Raw genomic sequence first — 27,757 nt, 5'->3', positions numbered from 1 at the left:
TTACACAGCACAGTTAGGTGAAGCAATAGCACCACCTGCTGGTAATTACAGAAATAATGATACAATGATTTCAACACACTTTGTTGCAATTCAATTTACTGTAAATCTCCTTGAACAAAGCCATGGAAATGGTCATTGTGTGAGCTGTTCATGGTTCTGGAAGAAATGGAACTGGTTGTTACAAATTGCCTCAACATTGCTACACAGAAATTGCAGCATTGGAGGAGATGGGATGGAGGAGGAGTCCTGTACTGCAAAGGAGTGTAGGGAAGGTAGCAAGTCATTATTAATACACTGGTGCCTCCACTAACCTTACTCCAGTACCAGCTTCTCATTGATTGATTGATTGATTGTCTTCAAGCACAGGCTGGACAGCTATCTGCGGGATGCTCTAGCTGTGGATTTCCTGCTGTGAGCAGGGGGTTGGACTCGATGGCCTACAAGGCCCCTTCCAACTCTATGATTCTATGATTTGTATACCGCCTCATAGCTGAAGCTCTCTGGGTGGTTTACTTTCCGCTCAGACACTTTCCTCACAGAATTGTTAGTTCCATAAATGGACATGTGCCCAAATGTCCCAATCTAAGGGCTCCTCCAAATAACTTGTTTATTTAGCATTCATCCTGATTTGCTTGCACAGAGCTTATAAGGTGGTTAGATTATGCCAGCTTTATTTAGCATTTGTTCTGATTTGTTTGCGGGAAGCTTATATTGACAATGAGCATTCTTCCTGCAGTCATCCTGATTTGCTTGTGAGGTATTTTACATGTCTTAGTCATTCATTTATCATTCATTTTTCAATGCATGTCTCCATCACTTTCCAACCTCCAACAAGTCAGCAAGGTTGTGGGTTTTTTTAAGTGAATTTATTGCACTAGGGTGACAGAGCCTTTTAATCCACTTTAAATGCACAAATGTAAAGTTCTTGGATGCTCTTGACTTCCTCCAGGAAAACTCAGAGGGTCTGGAGGCACCCCAAGTGTCAAATTGCTTTGGTCTTGCCCCACACCCTTTTTACTCCAGCCCAGTTAGTGTTAATCGTTAATTAATTTATTTATTTTTACACTTGTTTAAATCTCTGCTCTGAGCTTCTCTGCGCGAGTCTGCTTAAATCCATGAATGCAGGTATATATTTCAAGCACTGTGAGTATGCGCAGGTCTGGGCAGACATTTACGAGCAGACGTTAACCAGCCTCCAGGGAAAGAGGAAGTTCTTCAGGGAGTTTGAACATTTGGGAGTTTTTCCTTCTCTCAGCATAAGCAATGAGGAACCTTTATAAATAGCTATCAAAAAAGTGAATACACCAAGTTCTATGGACATCGGGCACCATCTCTGGATCATCTGTTCCTCAAGCTCACCTTTTCCAAGTAAGTTACTTTTGCTCTTTTAACATTCTTAAAGTTTATATTTAAGAGAATCTAAAGTTTATACGTTGAAATATTTGGGTGGCTTTGTTGTTCTTTTTTGTAGGTCTCTCAGAGGTAGATTTGATGCTATCTTTCAAGACTGGTTTACTGCAAAGGCAGCATAGAGCAGGGGTAGCCAATGTGGTGCCCTCCAGATGCTCTGGACCATAACTTCCATCATCCCTGATTATTACCCATCATGGCCAGGGGCTGATGGAAACTGTAATTCAAAGCATCTGGAGGGCACATGTTGGCTCCCTCTGGCTTAGAGGGTTACCTGGTCTTGTGCCGGTTCCTGCTCCTGTGGTTTTAACATAGCATCTGTTGATGTACAGAGATTAACAACTGATCGCGCTTATTTCCTTGCTGGGAAAATGTTAATGTGCTGACATGCATGTATTCTGTGGGCTGTTGCTCAAGCTATTGTTAAGAGCACAGGAGCAGGCTAGGATCCCCTCCTCTCCAAGAGCAGTTGGAAACCTAACAAATAGGGTCTCCACCAGTTTTTTGGACTCTGCTCTTTTATCCTGAACAGTAGCCCAACATGCAGAAATTCCTGGCATGGAGATAAAACAAGAGAAAAGAGTGTGAGGCCATGTTAAAAGCCATAGCAGCAGGGCCTGGAGGGGAAATGGTGGCAAATGTATATGATCTCTTAGCCATGAGAGAATGTTTGAACATGCCCAGATGAAATCTTTTCCTTATTACATTGTTTGTTTCGAGGCTGAACATTGGCTCTGTTTAAGCCATGACTCCAGGACTCCAGATGACTTATTTACTGAGCATACATCCTGATTTGTTGGCACAAAATTTGCAGGGAAGTGATTACATGTTGGCGTTTAATGAGCATTCATTCTGGTTTGTTTGTGGGGACGTTATATGACATTCCATCAAGAAATTATTATTCTACACTTTCTAGTATATTTTCCCTTCATGTTCCTTACTCCAAATATTTCACAAAACAAAATCTAGAAGAGCCCCTGGAAACTGACATGGCTGTGTCACTTTCCTTCTGCAATAGGTTTTTTCAGAGGATAAGTAGGAAGTAGCAGGAAAATGTTATTTTGTGAATCAAATTAAGGTAAGGTTTGGGTGGGAGTAGGAGGAAAAGAGCAGTGGTCTGACCAGAGCTAGGGTGAGGAGCAATGCTGGCACTACTGATGAAATGAAATTTCACATAAATTAGAAATTTGGCAGCATTTCAAAATCTGAATTTTTGAATTCTGAACATTTCCTCTGTTCAATTTTTGTGCTCTGGGTTTGAGGGAACCTTTTCAAAAGCTAACCTCTTGCTGATGAATTTTTTGGGCAATGATGTTAACAATCACATCTCTGAACTAAATGCTTACGTATTATTGGATCCCACCCTCTTATATTTCTATAAACCCCAAAGCACCCTTAACTAGGAATATTGGGAAAGGGTGTCATAATATAAATGTGAATTTTCATGAGTAAAATTCAACTAGGAGAATTGGCTTTATTTCCCCTGCCCCTACAAATAATGATTTCTCAGTGCTCCATGGCTGCTAGGTGAATGTGTGAATTGATTCTCCTGAGAATCTTTTTTTTTTTAGATGAATAGAGAAACAAAGCTGGTTTATACAACACTTTAGCATGCAGTAACTCTGGAACTTCCTAACCACCAATTTGTTAACAAGTCCAAAGAGTGGATCAGGCTGCAACCCTATTCCCACTGATGAGAAAGTAAGCCACATTGAACCCACTGGGATGGACTTCTGAGTAGGCATATATAGCATTGCATTGTCAGAGGCTGAAGTGATGTAAAAGTCAGCTTTTAACTCATCTCTCTCCCCCCGCCCCCGCCTGGGATCAGGTAAATCATAGTAGAGTTGGAGGATTGTGGATTCTGGAGAAAATCCAGATGGAAAAGCCAAATTTGCAAAAACTTTTTTTCAGATCTGTACTTGGCTTTGGAACCCAGCAATAGTTGTAATGATTATGTGAAACCAACCTGTAGATTTACCTGGGTTCCACTGCAGGCTTAATCTGTGCAAGATTATGCCTTCACACTCAACATTGGCTCATTCAGAAGAACTTCACAGTCTCAAGAGTAGACTGGAATGACTGCTCCACCCATCAGAGCACTTTGAAAAGGCTGAAAACATCTGCCCTTTAACCACCTTGGTTGTGAATACAGCAAGAAGTTTAAAAGGTGTTGATGTGTATCTAATCTACATTAATTTATTCTTGTATTGCAGCCTTCAGACAGGCCCTCTGGTGTTAGAGAAAGCCAATTAAGATTGCCGCTGTTTTTTTGCTAGTGAAGGGACAATCTGGGAAAAGTCTTTTGTTACATTGTTTTGTGTCTTTGTTTCTTTTTCCCCTCAAGCCAGATCACTTTTCCTTATGGTCTAGGGAGCTCAGCCTGGTTTTGGAGAAAAGGGCAAGGGTGGTAAATTCAGGTAGTACTTTAGTGAGCTTATTTTAGATGCAGCTACATGATGTTTTTGAAAAAGGGATAATGTGCATGAGCTAAGTATGAATTAGAGTTCTCTATTCATGATTACATTATTACATTTATATCCCATCTTTTCTCCAAGGCACTCAAGACAGGGTGCATGATTCCCCCTTTTAATCTCTCTCACAATAGCCTTGTGAGGCAGATTAGGCAGAGAGAGAGAGAGAGACTTGCCTAAGGTTACCTAATAATCCTAAAGGCTGACTGGGGATTTGAAACTGCTTCTCCCCTATCCTGGTCTGATGCGCTACCTGCTGCATTGCACAGGCTCTCCAATATTGCCATTTTCTTTTCTTGACGTCTTTATGCCTTTAACAGCTGTGTGACAGGTAGGAATTCAACAGGTGATGTCCATTCCCCTTTATCAGGCTGCAAGTTTACATTGAAAACATCATATTTGTTTTATTTAACAAAATTTATATGCCGCTTGATTATAATTAAAACCTCTAGGCAGTTTACAAAAAACATTAACATTTTCGGTAAAACAGTTAAAAACAAGTAATGAAAAACATTTTTAAAGCAATTAAAACAGCAACGGACTAAACAAAACACATCAACATCTATGTGCCTGGATAGGCTTGTGCTGAATGTGCCTGTTGTGCACCTGTTTAAAAGTCTCAGAGCATCTGGTGCGAGGGGAGATGGCAACCCTAAGCGGTCGCCATTGTAAATCCGGACCTGTATCTACCACATTCTCAGCCCATGCATCTGGCAAAGCAATAAATCACTGCTACAGGCTTGCTGCCAGACTTTGGGCTGATGCAAACAGGCTTGCACGCGTCCCAGCTAATCAGTGGACTGTGGGAAAATCTCTCTTCTGTGTGCTTCTCTCTCTCCCTGTTCCCCACCCACCCTGTTGCATGCTCCTTCTGTCACCTGTCCTTTTCTCTCCCCCCTTTCTTCCTTCTGTCCTTGCCTCCCACCTCTCCCTTATATGGATTGCAAGGGATGTTAACTCAGAAATAAGTCCCACCGAGATCACTGGGATCTTACCTTACTTGCTTATTTTCACTGAGACCAAATGCCCTGACCCGAAGGGAAAGGAAAGAGAAACCACCACTGTCAACGTAGGAAGCTGCCTTATACCAAGTCAGACTTATTGGTCCATCTACGTCTGTATTGTCTACACTAATGGGCAGCAGCTCCAGGTTGGTAGGCCGCAGGGGACATTCCCAGCCCTACCTGGCCATGCCAGGGATTGACTGTGCCCCACCTTCCTCTCCCCATCTATCTGTGCCCGTCCTCAACCGTGGTGACTATCTTTCCAAATAGGCCATTTGTTCTTTGCTGCAGCGGGGATGACTGCTGCTGAACAGCAGTGTCTTTGCAAGGACGACCTTCAATAGCCATGGGAGCAGTTGGTTTGATGGGGAAAGAAGCAGCCATGGGTTCTCCTTTTTCCCCCTCCCAGTGATAGCATGAGGCTGGCAAAGGGGAAGCATGCGGAGCAGACAGTAGACCATCGGCTAGTGGAGGAAGGAACCAGCACACCATCCTCCCCGTTGCTTCTCCACTGCAAGTGCCTCCCATCATTGCCAAACTAGGGGAATGAGCATTAAAATGGCAGATGACATGCAATGTGAGCAACTGTACAGCGATGGGCAAAATTTCACATATATGCTCATGGGGTCTGAACAGGCAGTTGACCGACTAGGAAAGAGGTCCTGGGTTTGTGGCGGGGTAGCTCAATGAAAATGCTCACGCAATGTGTGCCAGCCGTGAAAAGGGGGGAATTCCATGTTTGGGATCATTTGGCAAGGGATTTGAAATAAAACTGCCGATATCATCACAATGCCATTCATTATACAAACCTAGGGTGTGACTACACTCGGATACTGCGTACAGTTCGGGTTGCTTCACCTCAAAAAGGATATTATAGAGCTGGAGAAGGTGCAAAAAAAGGCCACCGAAATGATCAAGGGGATAGGCCAACACCTGTATGAGGACGTTTGGGCCTTTTTAGGGGGGAAAGTAAGCGAGATGTATAACATTATGTATTGTTTGGAGAAAATGAAAAGAAATACGTTTTTCTCCATCTCTCATAATACTAGAAACCAGGATCCTCCGATGAAGCAGAATGTTAAAAGACTCAGGAAATACTTCTTCACACAGTGCATAGTTAAAACTATGGAATTTGCCACCACAAGGTGTAGTGATGGCCACCGACCTGAACGTCTTTAAAAGGAGAATGGACAAATTCATAGAAGATGCAGCAATGAATGGCTGCTACCCATGATGGCTGTGCTCTGCCTCCATGGTGAGGCAGCATGCTTCTGAATGCCAGTTGCTGGAAACCGCAGGAGGGGAGAGTGTTCTTGCACTCAAGTCCTGCTTGCAGACTTCCTATAGGCACTGTGTGAGAACAGGATGCTGGACTGGATGGGCCCTTGGCCTCCTCCAGCAGGGCTTGTTTTATGTTCTTATGTTCATTACTTGTGAGTGAGCGAGCCTCATTCAACTTAATGGAATGTAGTTCCAGGTAAATTTGCATATGATCAGGCTGTAACTGAGGTGCACTCTTGCTCATGAGCCGCCCACCTCTGCTGCCGTCCCACCCACCAGCCTTTTGCATGTCGTGCTTGTGGCAAGGCTTCACCACCACATGTGCAATGCAGGATACTGTCAGACTCTCAACATCAACATGGTATTTACTTTTATAAATGGTATTGCATATGAAGCTCTGTGAGAGCTGAGGAAAAGCAGCATGTTGATGGTCCCATCCACACCATACATTTTAGACACATTTGAAGCACAAGGCTTCTACCAAAGAATCCCGGGGACTGTAGTCTGCTAAGGGTGCTGGAAATCGTTCTACCAGGTGAAAACTACAGTTCCCAGGATTCTTTGGGGGAAGCCATGACTGTTATAAATAAGTGGTATGAATGTGCTTTAAATGTATGGTGTGGATCTTGAAGCGCCTTGTATTGCATTGTATTTGTAGCAGTGAAGTTTTGCCACAAACACCAGATGCAGCTGACAGAACAGAAGCAAAGGTAGGCAGCAGAGGAGCAAGGGATATGAACTTAGTTACAATAATTCCTTCAACAACTCTCTAAATCAGGGCAATATTATTATTCCCATCTTGCAGATGGATGACATCAAGACCTATAGCAATATCCAGAGCTTGGAAAAGTTACTTTTTTAACTACAACTCCCATCAGCCCAATCCAGTGGCCATGCTGGCTGGGGCTGATGGGAGTTGTAGTTCAAAAAAGTAACTTTTCCAAGCTCTGGATATCACATGATAATATGCATGCATGAATAGATCCCACCCCACCCACTGGAGTCTGGTTTGGGCAAAAGCCCTCAGTCCCAAGCAACGTAAGGGGCTTGCACTCTCCTAAGATTAGGGGTGCTTCCAGACGACCTGTTTATTGAGCATTGAGGGCGTGCTAGATGATGCTAGCTATTTAAGGAATGTTCTTGATGTGTCTGAGGGACGCTAGATGATGTTGTGTCCAGGAAAGTGTTATACCACGCTTTCTGGTGCATTTGCCTCTCAATTTCTGTATCGCAAAAAAGTCTGATTTTTTGGGAGGAAGCAAGTTGGTTGCGCAAGACCTCCCAATCTACTACTATAACTGTGCAATGTGGATTTGCTGGTATGTGATTGAATCCCCCCTGAAAGTAGAGATCCTTTGAAAGTGCCCTAAGAGTGAGTAGACAGAGGCCTCACGACCCAGTGAGCAGCAGCTTCTGAACCTCTCAGCTGCCAACTTGAAAAGCAAAAATAAAATTAAAAAGTGAGGAACAAAACAAGATCTAAGGGAACAGAATCTGGCAGCAGGCCAGTTTAAGATGTGAAAGCTCACGCTATCCCTCACTCTCATCTCAGAGTGACCTTAGAAAACTGGACGCCAACCAGGGCTTTTTCACTCTAGTCTGGAACTAGTGGGTTGGAACAGGGAAGTTCTGAATGAAGAAATGTATTACAGCAAGGACAGGAAGGGGAACCGGTGGCCCTCAGGATGTTGTTAGCCAGCCTGGCCAATGATGGGGGTTGGAGTCCAGCAACATCTGGGAGGAGGTTCCCCTTCCCTGTATTATGGTCACAGACCAATGACATTTGATAAAAACAGAAAATAATAGGTAAAAAGAATACCGATACATTTGCAGAGGAACCAAAAGTAAGTGCTTTCTTTTCCATCTGCTTCTTAATTTGTATTGATGTAAGGAGGAATCTTGGTTGAAGGCAGGGATGCGTAGTATGTGCCCACGTCATTCACACGACATGAGAGGTAGGTGGGGTGCATGGGTGGGCTTATTAGCCCTGTGCTGCCTGTATGGGGGGGTGTTAGCCTATGGCCCCACCGGTCCAGGGCAGGCCCAGTCACACCTAATGCCAGCCCTGCTGAACTCTCTCTTTTTCACCTCAAAAGGTTTTTTTTATATGGGCAAGTCAAGTCTCTTCAGAGAAATGTTACAGGAACAATTTCTTCTTTGTCAACTCACTTCCCTCTATCTCCCCCCTCATGTCTCCTTTTCAAAAATCACCAGAAGGACCACTAAGTCCCTCCGTCCCCACCACCGCTCTGTTTATTGGAGATCATAAGCTTTTGGCAGCAGAGACTGTACACTGGAGCAACATTAACCATCACTTGAACTAGAGCCAGGGCACCCAAAGTGATGCCCTCCAGACATTGTTGGACTACAATTCCCATCATCCCTGACCACTGACCATGCTGGCTAGGACCAATGGGGGTTGCAGTCCACAACAGAGAAAGAGAGAGCACCACGTTGAACTAGAGATAAGGTTGTCAGCTTCTCAGCTGACTTGCAGATGCTTTTAACAGTGACTTGATTTGCAGACCTTAACATGTGAAAATACTTAATATCTCACACACACAAAAGGAAAAAGGGCAGAGGCAAAAGTGAGCAGAGCAGTGCATATAAATCTTACATTTGTACAGTGGGGTAGTTTCTACACACACTCACACACCCCTCTCTATCAGAGCTTGGAAAAGTTACTTTTTTGAACTACAACTCCCATCAGCCCCAGCCAGCATGGCCACTGGATTGGGCTGATGGGAGTTGTAGTTCAAAAAAAGTAACTTTCCCAAGCTCTGCTCTCTATCCTCCATCCAGGCAAGCAAAAGGCATGATCGGAGTTCAAGGGCACATCCCAGCCAGGCAAAACCATTCAAGGTGTGCAGCAGGGCCAGTGAGGGGTGTGGCTTTGGAAGGGAGTTCTGGAGGGCTGCATTTAGCTGAGATTTCTGGCGAGGGTTTTTTTTCCTGGTCAGTTGGCAACCCTAAGAAGCGGAAAAAGCGGAGCACAACATGTGCCTCCTTTTCATCATGGAGGGTGGGGTGTATGTACATATAGATTGATCTGTCTGTCTAAAGGGCCACAATAATAGGCTCATCAGGGCTAGCTGCACTAGGGGTTCTGACGGCCGGTTTTGGCTTTCCCAATAGCTAAGGATGCCTGCTTAACTAGAGGTTTGGGGGGGGACATATGCCTTCTGTCTCTACCCTCCCAGGCATTCTGTCTCAAACTTGAAAGGCAGAGGATGGGACGTCTGTTTCCGTGGCAACGTTCCAATTAGGCCTAGCAAGGAGGGAATGGGGTTATTCTGAGATCTCTGTCTTCCCTGGAGGAAGCTGGGATGCAAATCGGAGAGACCCTTATGCGTGTCGAAACCAAAAGGCCTCTGGCTTCAGGCTGACAGGCAACAAAGCCTCCTCTCCTTCTTGATATGCCAGTCTCCAGTCTCTGTGTCTTTCCAGGTTTCTTCCACACATCATGGCCGGGAGCCCTTAATTGGGCCGGGAGCCCTTTCACTCCAGACAGTGGCATCAGCTTACTAGACAGACTCTGCCTCCAAAGAAGCCCCAGCCTCAGTAGTGCAAAGGCAAGAAGCCTGTCAAGGAGGAGAAGAGGCAGAAATGTGGAAGGGCCGTCGCTCAGCGGTAGACCATCTGCTTTGCATGTAGAAGGTGGCAGGTTCAGTCCCCAATGGCATCTCCAGGTAGGGCTGGGAGAGACTCCTGCCTGAAACCTTGGAGAGCCACTGCCAGTCAGTGTAGACAATATTGAGCAAGATGGACCAATGGTCGGGCTCGGTATAAGGCAGCTTCCTATGTTCCGTATGCCACACACTCCTCAGTGTTTGACAATGTAGCGGCGATTGCCTCCATCTCAACCAACTCTGGCTCAGATTGATCAGGAGTTGCTATTTGGGGTCAAGCTGGAACATATGGTTCTCCGTGCTCTCTCCCATATTTTATCCTCCCAACAACCCTATGAGGTAGGTTAGGCTGAGAGATAGCGCTTAGCCCAAGTTCACTCCGTGGGCTTCATGGCTGAGTGGGGATGTGAACCCAGGGCTCTCTGGTCTTAGTCTGATCCTCTGACTATTGAGAGGCTCACTGAAGTGCATGAGAAAGACAAGTCATAGCAGATGTCTGTCAATGGCTGCAAGCCATGAGCAGCTGCTTGGAACAGAACTTCCATATTCTAATTCGAATGATCCCCGGTCCCTACCAGAATTAAGCCAGGAGGTTGGTTGGTTTGGTGGTCAGAATTTTATAGCCACTCTTCAGCCCAAGGGCTGTCAGAATGGGCAATTATACAAATAATATTTCAGCAGTAATAAGACCAGGACAGAAACTGCTGTTTGTTTGTTTTTTAAAAGGACAGATTAGTACATTTAAAAGATTTTCAAAGCATGTGTGTGGAGGGGGAGGAGTTCTTCCACACAGGGCATTGAGAAGTCTCTATGGTAGATGAGGCTCCCCTGGGGACAAAGTTCTAAAGTGGGGTGCCATGACTGCAAAGGTCCTGTCACACCATTGCTCCCCATCCTCCTAACGTCTGAAGAGTAAATATGCTCCTTCTGGCCTGCCCCTTTTGTTACTTGATGAGGGGACATGCAGAAGGACTATCTTAATACGCAGGCAGGTTCATTCAGGAGAGGACAGTCTTTTAAGGTACCACATTTCCAGATGGAATCCCCAGCTTGGATGCATCAAGATCCTGGCTTATGCTCAATGCCACTGGCTACATGTGCTGGAGGCCTCAAGGTCTGTGCACCAGCGTTGACTCTCCTAGTATGGATACAGTTATGCAGAGGGGCAGACCAGAAGGGGCATCTGGGCCTTCGTGCATTTATTGAGTGATCACTAGAGCTCTAGGGGCCACCCTTGCCTGCTGCATTACCGGGTGCGCACTAGAACCTACAGCAGGTATGGGAAACCTGTGAGCCTTCTGGATGTTCTTGGACTCCATCTCTCATCAGCTCCAACCAGCATGGCCAATAGTTAGGGATGACGGGAGTTGTAGTATAATACCTGGAGGGCCACAGGTTCCTCATTCCTGGCCTAGAGGCTTCTGGAAAGGCCTGGGTCCTTTTGAACCTTTGAACTATTACAGGTGCCCATTTATTTCAGCCAGATACCAGAAATGGATCAGAAACTCCTCCCAAGTCTGACATTGTAATATGATTGAAACAAGAGTCTTGCAAAGATGACTAATTACGAGAGGCTAAGGGAAAAATCACAGAGATAGCACTATAGCCATCTTCTTGAGAGCTTCCCTGGAATATCTAGTTGGCTGAAGGTGGCTGCCAAGGAATCTTGCAAACGAAGAAAGGCATTGATGGTACCTTTTTCTTGTTGGCTCCCCAGTATCTGGTCATCAGAGGCAGTAGTGTAGTGACAAATTCAGAAGTGCAGGGTCCCATCATGATAGTCGCAACCTCTCCTCCTGACCCCCTTTTTTGCTGTCAGGTTGAGAATGAGATCCTTGTCAATGCCTTCTCCCTCAACAGACGTCCCTAGGAGCCAATAAGCATGAAAGGGGAGTGTGTTAGCTACTGAGAAGAGTCTTCTCAGCGGCTAAATCATCTCCTTTCACTCTGATTGGCTCCAATCAGCAGGAAAAGACAAGGAAGCATGTTAGAAGACTCTTCTAAGTGGCTAACAGACTCCCCTTTCATGCCAATTGGGTCGTAGGATGCTGGAGATATAAGGACCCTGCTGGGGCCCTGCTCCCCAAAAAGTAAGGGGTCTAAGACCCAATGAGACCCCAGACAACTACACCCCTGATCAGAGGTATTCTGCTTGGGAGTGCAAATTCTTTGTGTAGCTGTTGTGGTTAAGAGTTGATCAAAATTCTAGATTCCTTTAATTTATCTAATGCTTTTTTAAAAAACTATTTATTATGGTGGCTGTGACAACATCCTGTGTCAAAGAATCCCACAAGTTAATTTTGTGTTGCATGAAATATTGCCACCCTGGGCTCCTGCTGGGAGGAAGGGCGGGATATAAATCTAATAAATAAATAAATAAAATATTCTGTTGTGCCAACATTGACGTCACTGCAGATTAGTGTGCTGGGAAGCCACGTTTTTGCTGAATTCTTTCTCTCTCCCATGTCTTATATAGGTACAATATTGGCCTAGTAGCTCCCAACCTTTCCACTAGAGGGCGGCATAGCCTGGAACTGCTTCCTCCCAAGATGGCGAATCTTACCGACAACTTCTCCTGCTACGACCCATCCATTGTCACCTACCGTTATGTGTCAGTGAGTTGGGGCATTGTGGTGACAATTGTGGGAACGATAGGAAACGTGCTGACCCTGCTGGCTTATGCAGGTGACACCAAGCTGCAGACCCGCTTCAATGTGCTCATCGTCAACCTGACCTTGGCAGACATTCTGTACTGCACCTTCCTCCAGCCCTTCTCTGTTGACTCCTATCTTCATCTCTACTGGCGGGCGGGGGCTGACTTTTGCCGGGTCTTTGGGATGCTGCTCTTTGTCTCCAACTCAGTTTCCATCTTGACGCTCTGCCTCATTGCCGTAAGTCGCTACCTGCTCATTGCCAACACAGCACTCTTTGACCGCATCTTCTCCCGCCTTGGGGTAATTATCATTGTCCTGGCCTCCTGGGTTGTTGGCATTGCCAGTTTCGCGCCCCTGTGGCCCGTTTACGTATTAGTGCCCAAGGTCTGTACTTGCAGTTTCCATCGCATCCGTGGACGGCCCTATACCACCATCCTCATGGGGTTCTACTTTGTGGTTGGCCTCAGCTGTGTCGGGATCTTCTACTTCCTCATCCATCGCAAAGTCAAGAGCGCCGCCCATGCCCTGGATCAATACAAACTGAAGAAGTCTAGCCTGAAGGGAGTTCATGTGGCTGGGACCAGCTCAGCTACACCGGGACAATACCATGAGCTGGACAGTGGAGTGGACAGCCCAGGTGCTTCCCAGAATTCCTGTGAAGCTCTATCTTCTGAGCCCACTTCCAAGACCCATCTCCCATCAGCTTCTCAGAGCAGCGAAACTCCTGTGCCTCAGCCCGTGGCCCCACCTAAGAAAGCCGCCCTGTGTCAGCCCAAGGATAGCAACTCAGACTTCCGTCGGGTGACCCGCATGTGCTTTGTGGTCTTCCTTTTCTTTGTCCTCTGCTACATCCCTTTCCTGCTGGTCAACATCTTTGATGCCAAAAACAGGGCTCCAACCGTCTTGCACATGATCGCCGCCAACCTCACTTGGCTCAACAGCTGCATCAACCCAGTGCTTTATGCTGCCATGAACCGCCAGTTCCGTGAGGCCTACAAAGGTGTGGTCTACAACTTTGCACAGAGATTCCACTGGTGCCGCTGACTGGGAGCCTAGCCACTCTCTGTCCCCAGTGAATGGATGCATTTTTCCCCCTGACCCCGACTTGCTTTCAGGGCTGGGATGTCACCAGAAAGCAAAGCTGTCTAGGTTTCCACACTGGACTAGTTTCACTATATTTAACTCAAGCCTTCACATGGGAATTCAGTTATTTTGCTACTGTATATTACTGTAAATTGTATTCTATATTCTGTTGTGGTTTGTGTGGGTAATACAGAAATCAGATTGAATTGATTGACCGGGCCTTGCCTTTGGCACTTTTCTGACGCTGGGGGAAAATCTCCCTTTTGGATTTGTAGCCAATCACAGAAGAATTGTTTGGCCTTGCCAAGCTCCAGATATGAGAGCAAAAGTTGCACTTCCACAAAGCCTCTTGTGGACAGTCATCCATTTTTAATAGGCGTGGACACTAAGATGCTACAGCACCTGGTCTGCACTTTGCTGCTTTTTTTTAACTGAACGGTTTTGTAAATAATTTATACTGATCACTTCTCTGTTGACCAGCATTCACCTCTCTTGCTGTTCTGACCATTCCCCTTTTTCACAGCAGCCACACATTAGGTCAACATGAGGTCCCACCATGACCTCCAAAGTCTCTTTTCTGGCCAGTGGTCAGTCACACTGCTAGTTCAGATCCCATGAGCATATATGTGAAATTAGGGGGGGGAAATTTGCCCCCATCTGCATCATTTTACACTTGCTTACATTGAACCTCATTTGCCATTGTAGTGCCCATTTCTCCAGTTTGGAGATGATGGGGGGCATTTGCAGCAGAGAATTAACAGGGAGAATGGTGTGCTGGACCTTTCCTCATCCTGCTGATAGTCCACTGCACCACATGTCCCCTTTGGCTACCTCATGCACTCTCTATTTTAAAAAAAGATGTGACAACCAGAACCTTACATGGTATCTATCAAGAGTGAAGAGGAGGGTCTTATTAGAATCCCTTCTTCTCTGAAACTATGAAATGCTCACTTCCCCTCATTTTCCTCTTGTGCTTTTCAAGTGGCCCGCACAGTGGACATCATTATTTAAATCTGATGTCCTCCATTTTGAAACCCAATCTCTTTGATTAAACAATATAGTCATTGATAGTCTATTTAGAAAAGATGTCACTATTGGATGATGTTCTTTGCATACTTGTGGTTTTGTTGGTTCCTGTTGTTATTGTAAGTCTTGAATAAAAAAAATAATACTATTTATTTATTTGGCATTTATCGCCTACCGTTCACCACATAGTCTCAAGGCGGGTCACGTACAGCTCACTACAAGTCAACTGGGTCATACCTAAGCATTAGATATTATTTATTTATTATTTATTTGTTTCATTTATAGACCGCCCATAGCGAGTGGCTCTCTGGGCAGTGTACAAAAAAGTTAAAATACAAAATATCAACAATAAAATCAGACAACAAACAATAAACACAAGCAGCAACAAAAGAAAAAAGAAAAATATAAAATTATAACATAAACGCTTAAAATGCCTGGGAGCATAGCCAGGTCTTAACCTGGCGCCGAAAAGATAGAAGCGTAGGCGCCAGGCGTACTTCTTTGGGGAGGCTGTTCCACACTTCAGGGGCCACTACAGAAAAGGCCCTAGATCGAGTAACTGTCCTCCGGGCTTCTCGATGGGTTGGTACCCGGAGGAGGGCCTTAGATGCTGAGCGAAGTGACCAGGTAGGTTCATAGCGGGAGAGGCGTTCCACAAGATATTGCGGTCCCATGCCGTGTAAGGCTTTATAGGTCAAAACCAGCACCTTGAATCTGGCTCGGAAACAAATAGGTAGCCAGTGCAAACGGGCCAGAACAGGTGTTATATGTGCTGACCGGCTGGTCCTCGTCAGCGGTCTGGCTGCTGCGATTTGCACTAGCTGAAGCTTCCGAACTGTCTTCAAGGGCAGCCCTACGTAGAGCGCATTACAGTAATCCAGCCTAGAAGTTACCAGAGCATGAACAACTGAGGCGAGGTCATCCCTGTCCAGATAGGACAGATGGGAAAGATGTTCTTATCTCATCTTCCACCCCAAAAGACTGGCACAAAAAAGGACTCGGGATGGGAGTGAAATTCAGTTCACATTTAAAGGAGGTCCTATCTAAGCTGCACTTGCCAACACAAGATGCAAACTGAAACAGAGCCATCCTTTGAATCTGCACTTCTCTGAATTTTGTAGTACATTTCGCCAGGCAAGCAATGTGTACAAAAATGCCCATATTAGGACAAAAAGGCAGATATTATTTTTAAAAAATAACATACAAACATGCATTATATGGGAGGGATCTTTAGTAAAATGTGCATATTAGGGAAAAACACTTTGTAAAAATGTGCACATTCAGAGAAATTCACACTAAAATGCAGATGAGTTTTCAGGAGGACTTAAAAATAATAATTACAAACTGATGTGAAAATGTGGACAACTGAACTGAAAACTGAAAAAATAAGAAACTGAAATTGACAGATTTGCCCATCCCTAATCTTCACCCAATGTCAAGATCTATGTAACAAGGAAAGCATTCCACAACCTGGAGGCCACCACAGAGAGGGCCCTCTCATGCACTGCCTCCCAATGAACTTTGCAGAGCACGGGAACTATCAGCAGGGTCTCTCCTGAAGATCTAAACAACACCTATAGGCACTCCTTCAGATCTCTGGGGCCCATGTCATTTAGACTCTGATCTCTAAATGTCATGCTTCTTCTGATCAGTTCCACCTTCCCTGTGGCTTCCTATGCATTGCTGTCTGTTAAATTGCTCAAGAGATGAGTTTAGCAATACAGCTGGGGCATAGCACAGGTTCATGAAGAATGCAAGCCTCTGTGCATACTTACGTGGGATTCTCAGTGGTGGGGCTTATTTTTTAGTAAAGCATTGAGCTGCAGATCTGAGCTGCTAAATAGCTCAGCTGTAAAACTGCCATCTTTCCCGCCCCCGTTGCCCTAGCAGGGCTCCCATGCCTTTGACAGCAGTCCGGCATGCAGAAACTCAGCAGGTGCAGATTTTCTGAGCATCAAGTTTCTTGCAATTTAGGGTTTTCACTTGGTGCTACCCCTGTGCTGCTAATGTTCACTTACTCATTTTCTGCCTGCCATGCAGCTGCTAATGGGAAAGTGCCTTCAGAAAGAGGCACTAACCCTGTTTTCCAGTCCTATCCCCACAATTCCATCTTGCTTTAGTTTGGTTTGTTCTACATATGGGCCACACATTCACACCATACATTTATTCCACTGCCGTTCTACTTTAAACAGGACATGGCTTCCCCCAAAGAATCCTGGGAAGTGTAGTTTGTGAAGGGTGCCGAGAGTTGTTAGGAGACTCCTATTCCCTTGACAGAGCTCCAGTGGCCAGAGTCAGTCCTTCTCCCCAGAGAACTCTACAAATTGTAGCTCTGTGAGGGAGTTCGGGGTCTCCTGACAACTCTCAGCACCCTTCACAAACCACAGCTCCCAGGATTCTTTGGGAGAAGCCATAACCGTGTAAAATGGAATAATAGTAGAATAAATGTGTGGTGTGAAAGTGGTGTCAGTCAAGGCTGGCCCTACCTTGAGGCAGAGTGAGGGAACTGCCTCAGGCAGCAGAAGCCTGGGAGGGCAGCAGTGGCAGCCCCCTTGCTGTTCCTTTTATTCTTCTTGGCCACTCCCCTCTTTTTTGGGGGGGGGCAGAGCTGTGTATGCTACATGGCGTGTCCACCCCCCACCTCCTAAACTAGCCTGCTGCCCTCAGGAGTGGTGGAGGATACTATCCTGTCACCAGTGCTGAATTAAGATTCAACTGCCAGTCCATTCAGTGTCTGTATGTGGAATTGAGAGGGGGTGCCATCTTGTTCTTTGCCTCTTAGGCAGCAAGATGGCTTGAGGCATCTGGATTTGAGGCGTCAGTGTCCAAACATGGTAATCTTGCTATTATTATTATTATTATTATTATTATACTGGCCCAGTGCCTTTAGCAGCAGCCTGCACAGACGAAGCATAGGAACCTTCTGCCACTTTTCTCTAAGCCAGAAAAAGCTCCCCCTGCTTAATTTCTTCCTTATGAGGCTGCTGCAAAAAGGCAGAGGAGCAAGACCAGGAAAAAAGGTGGCAGTCCACAATGATGGGAAATATGTGAGTTATTTCCACCAATCCTCACATTCTTCGTGTGTCTATCAACCAGGGGCTCAGCCCCACAGAACTGCACCACTGAACTATTGTTACCCCCTTTCTTTGCTTATGGCCCCTGGTTTAGCTGTAGCAACCCATATAATTCATTTTAATGCTCTTTGTTTATTTAATACATTTATAATATTTCATCATATCTATCCCAGGGCAGTTTACAGTGCCGATTAATCCAAAACCAACGATGAAACATACAATTGAAACCAATCAACAGCAATTCCTTGATGTTACTGATATGCAATCTCTTTGCAGGACATAACTGGGTGTTTCCTTGGTGTCAGTTTGTGTGGAAATGTGTTGCCTCTCTCTGAACAAATGTTGACATGGCTATGCAAAATGTCGTAGTGCAAGACCAGGCATATGAGTCGGAATGAGGATGTGGTGAAGGAACAGGAAGCCTTTCTCCTCCTTTATGCTTCAACTGTACTTTTTCACTTTCTTCAGCTTGTTCCCAAACCTTTTCAGTAGTTTGGACCCACTTGGCATCCCCTCCTAGTGGACGTCTATAAGAAACCCTGAGGTGCTGCTGAACTAGCATTGGGCATGATTTATCATGATGAATGTACGTTACTGGGAAGGGACCCAGCTCAACAATGATGTAATGATATGGCCCCTACTGTGCAGAACAGGCCCAATCTGTTCCCTACCCTGAGCTACTTTAAATTCCCTGTAGTTCAGAACAATATAGAAATACTTTCAGTACATGGTAAGTTGAGCCACGGTGGTCAGCTATGTATGCGTTATTTCCCTCATAAATCCCGTTGCCCATTGCACAGCAATCTCTGCCCCTGCTACTCAAGGGTGTGGTAGTTGCAGGCTCCATAAAGGCTGGATAGACTACAGAGACAATGGATGTGGTAAAATCCCATGTACCATGTCAATAGTAAAGCGATGCTTTGGGGCCAGCAGCTACTTGTTGTTGTTATGTGCCTTCAAGTCGATTACGACTTATGGCGACCCTACGAATCAGCGACCTCCAAGAGCATCTGTTAGAAACCATCCTGTTCAGATCTTGTAACTTCAGGTCTGTGGCTTCCTTTATGGAATCAATCCATCTCTCATTTGGTCTTCCTCTTTTTCTACTCCCTTCTATTTTACCCAGCATTCTTGTTTTTTCCAGTGAATCATGTCTTCTCATGATGTGTCCAAAGTGTGATAACTTCAGTTTCATCATTTTAGCTTCTAATGATAGTTCTGGTTTAATTTGTTCTAACACCCAATTATTTTTCTTTTTTGGGGTCCATGGTATCGGCAAAGCTCTCCTCCAACACCACATTTCAAATGAGTTGATTTTTCTCTTGTCCGCTTTTTCCACTGTCCAACTCTCACATCCATACGTAGAGATCGGGGATACCATGGTCTGAATGATCTTGACTTTGGTGTTCAGTGATACATCTTTGCATTTGGTGACCTTTTCTAGTTCTCTCATAGCTACCCTCCCCAGTCCTAGCCTTCTTCTGATTTCTTGTCTCCATTTTGGTTAATGACTTTGCCAAGGTATTGATAATACTTGACAAGTTCAATGTCCTCATTGTTGACTTTAAAGTTACATAAATCTACTGTTGTCATTACTTTAGTCTTCTTGACTTTCAGCTGTAGTCCTGTTTTTGTGCTTTCTTATTTAACTTTCATCAGCATTCGTTTCAAATCATTACTGGTTTCTGCTAGTAGTATGGTATCGTCTGCATATCTTAAATTATTGATATTTCTCCCTCCAATTTTCTGTCGTGGAATTACGACTGAGTTCTTTTTGAGGAGACTTAATAATGAAGCCAAAGCCTGTTTTAAGGTTGTTTATTTAGCTAAGCGCTTAGCCAGAGTAGAGTACAGGACTCAACTCTCTTCCTCAAAATGGTGGTTAGTTACAGACAGTTATATACCTTTACCTCCGTCACAATCATGGCAACAGTTACATTGCATTATTCTATGTTACAATGCTACAATGATGCTCTGCCCCCTGTTCCATCCATCCTCCCTTCATTCCTGCAATATCAGTGTCCTTGGCACATTTTCACTACAACAGCACTATTCTCTATTGTCTACCTGACCTCCTGTCTAGGGAAAATGGCAGTCAGACTTGTTCAGTATTGATCAAAATCCACCTCACTCCCCCCTATGGGACTCCTTTCGAGTCCCATCACAATTTGCATGATAGATAACACCTTCTCTTTCTCCTCCATCCGTTGTCTATCAAATTCCAAGTACATTTGTTTCACTTCAGCCTGTGTTAACATTTGGGTGGTCTTTTGCATGGTACTCTTTAAACAAAACAATACACAATTAACCAAGATATACATGGCAAAGAGGAACAACATACTCAACAATAGTCCTAGGAGGATTGATTTTATCCAGCCTCTTAGGCCACTGAACCAATCCCCCGGACTCCATTGCCACCCAGAGGTCTTAACCTCATGCACCTTAGATGCTAATAGGTGAATATTCTCAATAGATCCGGTGATATTTACAGAGCTGTCAACAATGTAGGTGCAGCATTCTGGGCCAATAAGACCTCAGACTCTGCCTTGCGATGTCAAAAGATAGTCCAACGTTATGCGGTTTTGTAAGACAAACTGTCGGACTTGTTTAAGTTCAGTGTTTATCATAGAAAGGGCATCAGCAGTTTCATTCATGAAGTTCTCCAGCAGAGTACAAATTCTTAAGATATCTAAATGGTTTGCCCCTGCCCCATAAAAGGGGAAGATACCTCGTAGCCAGGACTCACCTGGAACTTTTAGATCTTTATAAGCTTCCAGGATTTTATGACTTGGGGCTACCCTTCGATAATTTCATATCAGACCCTTAGGAAAGGTGTCCACAATCCTGATTCCAGGGGCTAGAAGTCCAATATAACAAGTTCCTTTTGCGTTAATGGGTAATTTCTTCCAATCCTTATATCCACAGATCCACCAAAAACTATGTGTTGTTCCCATTAAGGGAGGAAGGATGTGAGCAAATCTATCTTGTCTCACCCCTTCCTCGCCATACATAAGCATGGCTATGGTGGCTTCTTCTTGAGTACAGGTTTCATTGTAATATGAGAGCCACTGGTGCCCGAGAGCCATACACAATGGTTCCATTACCCTCCGCCTGTTCCTCATAATTGGCCCAGTGGAGTTACTGAGACTCCATTTACCTTTGGCTCGATGAAGGACCCATTCCCATTGGCTGCTACCAATGAATGTTTCTTCCATGAACTTTAAACAAAGTTCACCTTTTGTCCATCTGGACAGGGCTACATACTGAGTAGTATCGAGACTTTTCAGAGACTCATCATTCATCTGAGATAAGACCAGTTGCATTCAGAGGTATTCCTACCAGTGGGATGCCTTCCTTTTCGTAAGTTGGGGTATGCATACAGATCCAGCAAGTACTCTTGTTCATCCCTCTAGCGAGATCGACCATTAGCCTTAGGTATGTGTTCCTACTCCAATCAGGATGTCCTGTAAAAAGGAGGCTATACAATATTAGGAAAGCAAGCCTAACTCCCACAGGAGCCATATTATAATTGTGATTATAAGAAACAGCAAGCAAACAGCAATGAAGCCAAACTTATCTCTAGCAATGCAAGACACTGGCCTCCCCACCTCGGTGTGAGAAGGTCCAAAAGAGTCCAATGGGCTACGTGCTACTTTGATAAGCTCAAAGTCTATCTGGGGAGCTGATCTGCCAAAGGGGTTGCACCTCATTGGCTCTAGAATGGATAGATGTTATTTGTCTTGTCTTCTCAGACACTCTTCGGTTTCGTAGTCCTAACTTCTCCTAGGTAGATAGGATGTCACTCATGAAGTCCTCTGGCAGCGCGAGGGCCTCTCCTCAGATGGTAGGGATGGTGGTCCTTAGGAAGGGACTCCTTTCCCTTGGTCTTTCCTCCTGGTGTCCCGTCAGGATCCAGCTGGCCTCTCTCACTCTCGCCTGGCGGCTGGGCCTTTCGACAATGGGATGCGTGTATCCAAGCTGTCCTCTCAGCGATGCGCAGTGCTGTAAACGTCGTCAGGAGTATCTGAAAAGGACGTCTTTCCCCACCGTCCTGCTGCTATAAATGGAGGAAGCAAGATTTGGTGGAATTTTCCTATCTCCACAGCCCTTAAAGCTACAGGAGCTTTCTCTCTGAACCTGCCAACCTTTGCCACACAAGACATGAGTTGGATCCAGATTAAGTTGATTAAACTTTGGTCTGATTGAAATCAATGGGACATGTTAGTCATGATGACTAAGTGAAGTCCCATTTGTTTTTGTGGGATCTAAGCAGAGCTTGGAAGTAACTAGTTACAAGTAAAGAATTACTTGTAATTCATTACTTTTTTGAGTAATGAGTGGGTAATTCCTTTACATTTTGATTGCAATAGAACTAGGAGTAATTTTATTACTTTTGTGGAGTAACTGTAACGTTTCCAGAATTACTTTTGGGCATTACTTGGGGGGGGAGCAGGGGAAGTCTTCTGCTCCTCTGATTTGTGGATGAAAAACATGTGCCTCAAACTGGGCTTCTGTGCAGTGTCGCTCTTTCCTTGTGCTCTGTGGATGGGCAGGAGGCGACGAGGCGGACAGTGAGACGGGGTGGAGTGGAGAAAACAATTATTTAAAAAAACAGATAGTGGTGGTGAAGAATGGAGTGGAGGGGAAAAGGATCTGGAGGTCAAGAACATGGATAAAGGAGGATAAGGAGGCAGCAGCAGAATGGAGATAAAGAACTGTGGAGATGAAAGATGACAACGTGTGTGTGTGTGTGTGTGTGTGTGTGTGTGTGTGTGTGTGTGTGTGTGTGTGTGAGAGAGAGAGAGAGAGAGAGAGAGAGAGAGAGAGAGAGAGAGAGAGTTCTGTGTTTGCAGTTGGCACACAAAGTGGCCTCCACCACCCTCTCTGGCTACTGTGCTGCATTTGCAGAATTTTAACTTTTTTGCATCTCAGGGGAAAATGTTTGCTTGAGTGAGTGTCCCTTAGTTGGTGGCAGGGCAGGGTCCGGGAGGTGGTTGAGTGAGAGAGATTATGCTGTCTGTCTGAGTGGGGGGGGATTTGCACTTGATTTGACGTGCAAAGATCTGAGTAGTGGCCTCAGCCTCCCTCCCCACCACCCTTACCAGCGGAGAGACCACCATGGCTATCTTATGAATAAAAATAATTATTCTACTACCTCTGTATGTGTGTGTTTATTTTTAATGTTGTTTTAGACTACTTAGATGTGCAGCAGCCATGGCCAGCACCGTAGGCGGTTTTTTAAAAAGTAACTGAAATGTAATTGTAGTGATTACTTTGAAGGAAAAGTAAAGTAATCAGTTACTTTCAGAGCAATTGCAATTGTAATAGTAATTACTACTTTTGGGGGCCATGTAACTGTAACTGTAATTTATTACTTTTAAAAAGTAATCTTCCAAGCTCTGGATCTAAGTACAGCTAACTAAGTGTGAATGCAAGCTGTCGCTCTGCACCAACTCTTGCATTTTTAAAGTCAATAAAAAGTGATAATCGTCTCATGGACTTTGTATTTTTTATTTCTTTTCTTTTTTTTTAATTACAAGGTGTATCCAGTTTAGGTTGCAATGATTCAAAGTTCAAAGCAATTCATATTATTGTCTGGGAGTGGGAAGAAATGCACAAGTTTTGCCACAGCATTAAAGGACAGGCCTTTTTCATGTCTATCAAAAGTTGGGTCAGTATTGTCTGTTTTTTTTAAAGCTTTGTGCTTTTAACAGTAGCATAGCAGGTGGAAAACAACAGATGCAACTTTTCCGAGCATAGATGCAAAAGCTTTGTATAGTCACACAAATTTGACCCTCACCAATTTTGGCCATTGGCCATGCTTACAGGAGCTGATGGGAGTTGTAGTTCAGCAACAGCTGGAGAGTCAAAGGTTCTCCAACCTGATATAGTAGCTAAGAGAGTTGGACTAAGGTACAGTGATCCAGGTTCAAATTCACATTCAGTCATGAAGCTCACTGGGTAATTTTGGGCCAGTCAATCTCTTTCAGCCTAACTCTGCCTCATAGGGATGTTGTGGAGACAGAAATGTGGAGGATTAGAATTCACCACCTTGATTTCCTCAAAGGGAGGATTTTTTTAAAAAAAATGCAAATAAAAAGTCTTTCACATAGCTCTTAATGACATGAGGCATCTTCCACAAAAAGGTAGCAATGCTATAGGCAGGGGATCCACATATCATAAGTACAAGGCTGTATTTGAGAGCAATAGATAGCTGAATGATGACCACATTTTTGGAGAAAATCCAAAGTGTGCCTCCAGCCCTCCTAGAAAAGTTACAATATAATGATAATTTACATGGCTTGCGACCACAATACCTGACGAAATGCCTCTCCCAACAAGAACCCACCCATACACTACACTCAACATCAAAGGTCCTCCTCCAGGTGCCTACTCCAAGGGAAGCTCGGAGGATGGCAACAAGGGAAAGGGCTTTTCAGTGGTGGCCCCCAAATTATGGAATGATCTCCCTGATGAAGTTTGCCTGGCGCCAACATTGTTATCTTTTCAGCACCAGATCAAGACTTTCCTTTTCTCCCAGGCATTCTAACAGCATGTGCTGAGCTCTGACCCCAGGTCTTTCACCTGGTTTATCTGTGCTTCACGGTTTTAAACTTTGTACGGTTTTAAAAATTGTATATTTGTTTTTAATGTTCAGTGTTCTTAATTTTTGTAAACCGCCCAGAGAGCTTTGGCTATGGGGCGGTATATAAATGTAATAAATAAATACATAAATAAATACTATTCTATAGTAACAGCTGAGATTGAAGGGCATAAAGTTAACATGTTAAAAGGCAGCTCTAGGAGGAATAACTACCAAAACAAACCCACCCCTGCTACTGCCCATTTTTCAAATATAACCTTGTTTTATTTATTTAATTCCAAGCACGTAATATTACCACTTACTATTAATGATAATATGTTTGTTTTCTTAAAAAATATAAACAAGATAATGTCCAAGCAGGCTGGCAGTTAGTCCCTAGCCGCCTGGTTGCCCAGTTGGGGTGAATTCAATTGTCAGACATGTTTGGATCAGCCTATGCTGGTAGCTGCCAAAATGCCACCTTCTGGGCGTACAGCAGCCTTCACCAAACTGGTGCCCTCCAGATGTTTTGGACTATGACTTCTGTCCGTCACTGCCAGGAGAGCCCCAGTGTGCTGGCTAGTGTGGATGGGAGTTGTAATCCAAAAGCATCTGGAGGGCACCAGGCTGGTGAAGGCTGGCATAAGGGCTGCCTATGGCTTGGTCTACATGATATGAAGGTCTACATGATATTGCAGGAAGCCAGATTTCGACTGAACATCAGGAAAAACTTCCTAACTGTTAGAGCCATACGACAATAGAATCAATTACCTAGAGAGGTAGTGGGCTCTCCGACACTGGAGGCATTCAAGCGGCAGCTGGACAGCCACCTGTCGGGAATGCTTTGATTTGGATTCCTGCATTGAGCAGGAGGTTGGACTTGATGACCTTATAGGCCCCTTCCAACTCTACTATTCTATGAAATAAATAAATAAATTTATACAATCACATGCATAGCTACTGAGAAGTAATGGGGTTCATCGGGGGCTTACTCTCAGGTAAGTGGGCTACTTACATCGCATTGCATTGTATTGCACATCAAGTTGATGCATAACAATTTATAACCCAATTGATACCTAATTGGTAACCCATGGTAATTGGTAAAGCAGAAGCATGTTGTGAGCCGCTTTGGGCACAGCTCATTGTGGAAAGGCAGCATATAAATGAACTCAGTCAATCAGTCAGTAAACCAATCCACCCCAAAACTGCTGCCTGAGGATGGCTATTTCAGCCTGGCTAATGAAAGGGCTGACCTTAATCACACGAGAGCCTACTATTAGTCATCATTGCCCTGTTTCTCACGTTGATCTCGTGGGATTTCTTGAGAGTGGAGGAAATATTTTATAGGTGTTCCCAAAAGGCTGTGATGCAAAATATCTGTTTGCATCGCTTCCTCATTTTGCACAACCATTACTTTTTTACATGGGTTTAGAACATGCTCATGTTCTAAACATAGCATTTAGAAGGTTACTGTAGTCATGCTTTCAGAGAGGGAAGGGGCTGTGTGGCTAGGGGGTTGCCACTATCATTTTACTGCAGCCGGGGCTGCTACCCGCTGCCCTGGAAGGGCCTGATGCAGCCCACCAAGGTCCCAATGATTTTCGTAAAGAGGGGGCACTAAACTAGATGTGGCACTGGGATGAGCAGAGAGGTTTAAACCTCTCCCTGCCCAGCCCAGCACTCTGATGGAGATGCCATTCCCCAGTCATCAGATTGATAATCTGATGAGCAGGAAGGGGTGATAATCCCTCTTCTTCATTTGATCAGCTGTGGAGGGAAAGCTGTGTGGTCACACCCTGTGTGTGTGAACGAGAGAGAGTGTGTGATGTGGTATGGCCACTTCCACAACTGGCATGTGGTCCCTGGTGGGTTGTCCAAGGGTGAAAATGTGGCCCTCCGGCCAAAAAGGGTTACCCACCCATTTTACTGGATCAGCTACTGTGTAGCTACACCCGCTAAAATCCCCTCTTCTGTGCAACTGTTAAAGGTGCAGGAACCCTAGCCTACTTGGCATCTGGCCACCCTAGAGCGAAGTTTCAGGCTTTGGCCTAACTTATGATTAGATCCACACTACACATTTAAAACACATGACTTTCCCCAAAGAATCCTGGGAATTGTAGTTTGTTAAGAGTGCTGGGAATTGTAGCTCTGGGAGGAGTAAATTCTAGTTCCCAGGATTCTTGTGGGAGAAACCATGTGCTTCAAATGTGCTTTAAATTTATGGTGTGGATGTGACCCAGGGTCCATTCTCAGGGTCCGCCCACTCCCCTGAATCCTCACAGTGTTTGCATCTCTAGTTTTGCCCCTTTACTGCTGGGCAGCATCCTGGGGCCTACCTAGGTATCAGGATTTTTCATTTTTAGGATTGGAGGCACCTTGACATCATAGCAGGGGTGTAGTTGTCTGGGGTCTCAGGGGATCTTAGATGAGTTACTTTTTGGGGAGTGGGGTTCCAGCAAGGTCCCCTATGTCTCCAGCATCCTACTCAACAATTAGCATAAAAGGGGAGTGTGTTAGCCACTGAGAAGAGTCTTCTAGCATGCTTCCTGTTCTGTTCTGCTGATTGAAGCCAATCAGAATGAAAGGAGGTGAATCAGCCACTGAGAAGACCCTTTCAGTAGCTAAGTCCCTCCCCTTTCATGTTGATTGGCTGCTAGGGACATCTGTTGTTGTGTGGAAAGGCATTAACAAGGATCTCTCATTCTCAACCCAGCAGCAAAAAAAGAGTGGGACGAGGTGGGGCATGGCACAGTGTAGCGTGGCGGGGCTGTGATTATCATGAAGGCACCACGCATTTCTGAATTTGCCACTATGCTACTGCATCACAGTGCCACACCCCAAGATATCCCTCTCCACCCTGCCTGCCCCATGAGTCTCTGGCTTAGGGATTGTGGGCAATGCTCCGCTTGTCACTTCTGGCCCTGCTCTTGGTCCTTTAACAGCAGCGTAACAGACATTACTTCAAGAGGTGAAGGTTTTCTCCATCATCTGTCTCCATGTCAGGAAACACTGCAGCCAGGGCTCATTCCAGGTTCGAGGGGGTGTCCCATTCTCTCTTGATGGGCCCTGCTGGGCTTATGTGCTGGGGGTGAGCAGCAACAATGCTGTCTGAGCAGGCCTGGGTGGCTGAGTCTAACTTCCATTTGAATTTCCCATAGTGCCCCACACTGACATTATGTAGAGGCATATTGGGAAATTACAATGGTGACTAGATAGACCCAGCTTCCTGGTGCTGCTTGGAGCTCTGGAATGGGGGCGGGGTATTTTAAGATATCTGAAATAGACCCTGCCAGGTGTTGGAACCCTAGCAGCTGCCCAAGGATGCCAGGTACTGAAGCTGCTGGCCTTGGCTGCATCTGCTACGTTAAGTTATGTCTGATGGCTGTTAAATGGAAAAGGAGCAAGGCTGATACAAACAGTGGTGATCAGGGCCGGCCCCAGACATGCTGGGGCCCTTGGGCACAAGACTTCCCCAGGCCCCAGCGCTCCCCTTCCGCGATTCGCTTCAGGATCGCTGCCACGGATCGCACGTCGAGAGC

The 27,757-nt window shown here is 45.1% G+C and overlaps 1 protein-coding gene across 2 annotated transcripts; it reads left to right on the top strand.

The window, feature by feature from the left end:
- The first annotated feature begins 1,207 nt into the window (after positions 1-1,207).
- Positions 1,208-14,682, top strand: GPR84 (G protein-coupled receptor 84). 2 transcript variants are annotated; one of them, XM_061621736.1, is made up of 2 exons: positions 1,208-1,368; positions 12,275-14,682. In XM_061621736.1, the coding sequence occupies exon 2, from the start codon at positions 12,348-12,350 to the stop codon at positions 13,494-13,496; it is 1,149 nt and encodes a 382-aa protein (XP_061477720.1). In that variant the 5' UTR covers positions 1,208-1,368; positions 12,275-12,347; the 3' UTR covers positions 13,497-14,682. The 2 variants fall into 2 exon arrangements, with proteins under 2 accessions (XP_061477720.1, XP_061477721.1); XM_061621737.1 differs by lacking the exon at positions 1,208-1,368 and adding an exon at positions 8,072-8,124.
- The last annotated feature ends 13,075 nt before the right edge of the window (positions 14,683-27,757 follow it).

This window comes from Rhineura floridana, chromosome 3 (genome assembly GCF_030035675.1).
Source record: "Rhineura floridana isolate rRhiFlo1 chromosome 3, rRhiFlo1.hap2, whole genome shotgun sequence".
NCBI lineage: Eukaryota > Metazoa > Chordata > Lepidosauria > Squamata > Rhineuridae > Rhineura > Rhineura floridana.
Note: the sequence above shows the minus strand (reverse complement) of the source record. Positions and strands in the feature narration are given on the sequence as shown.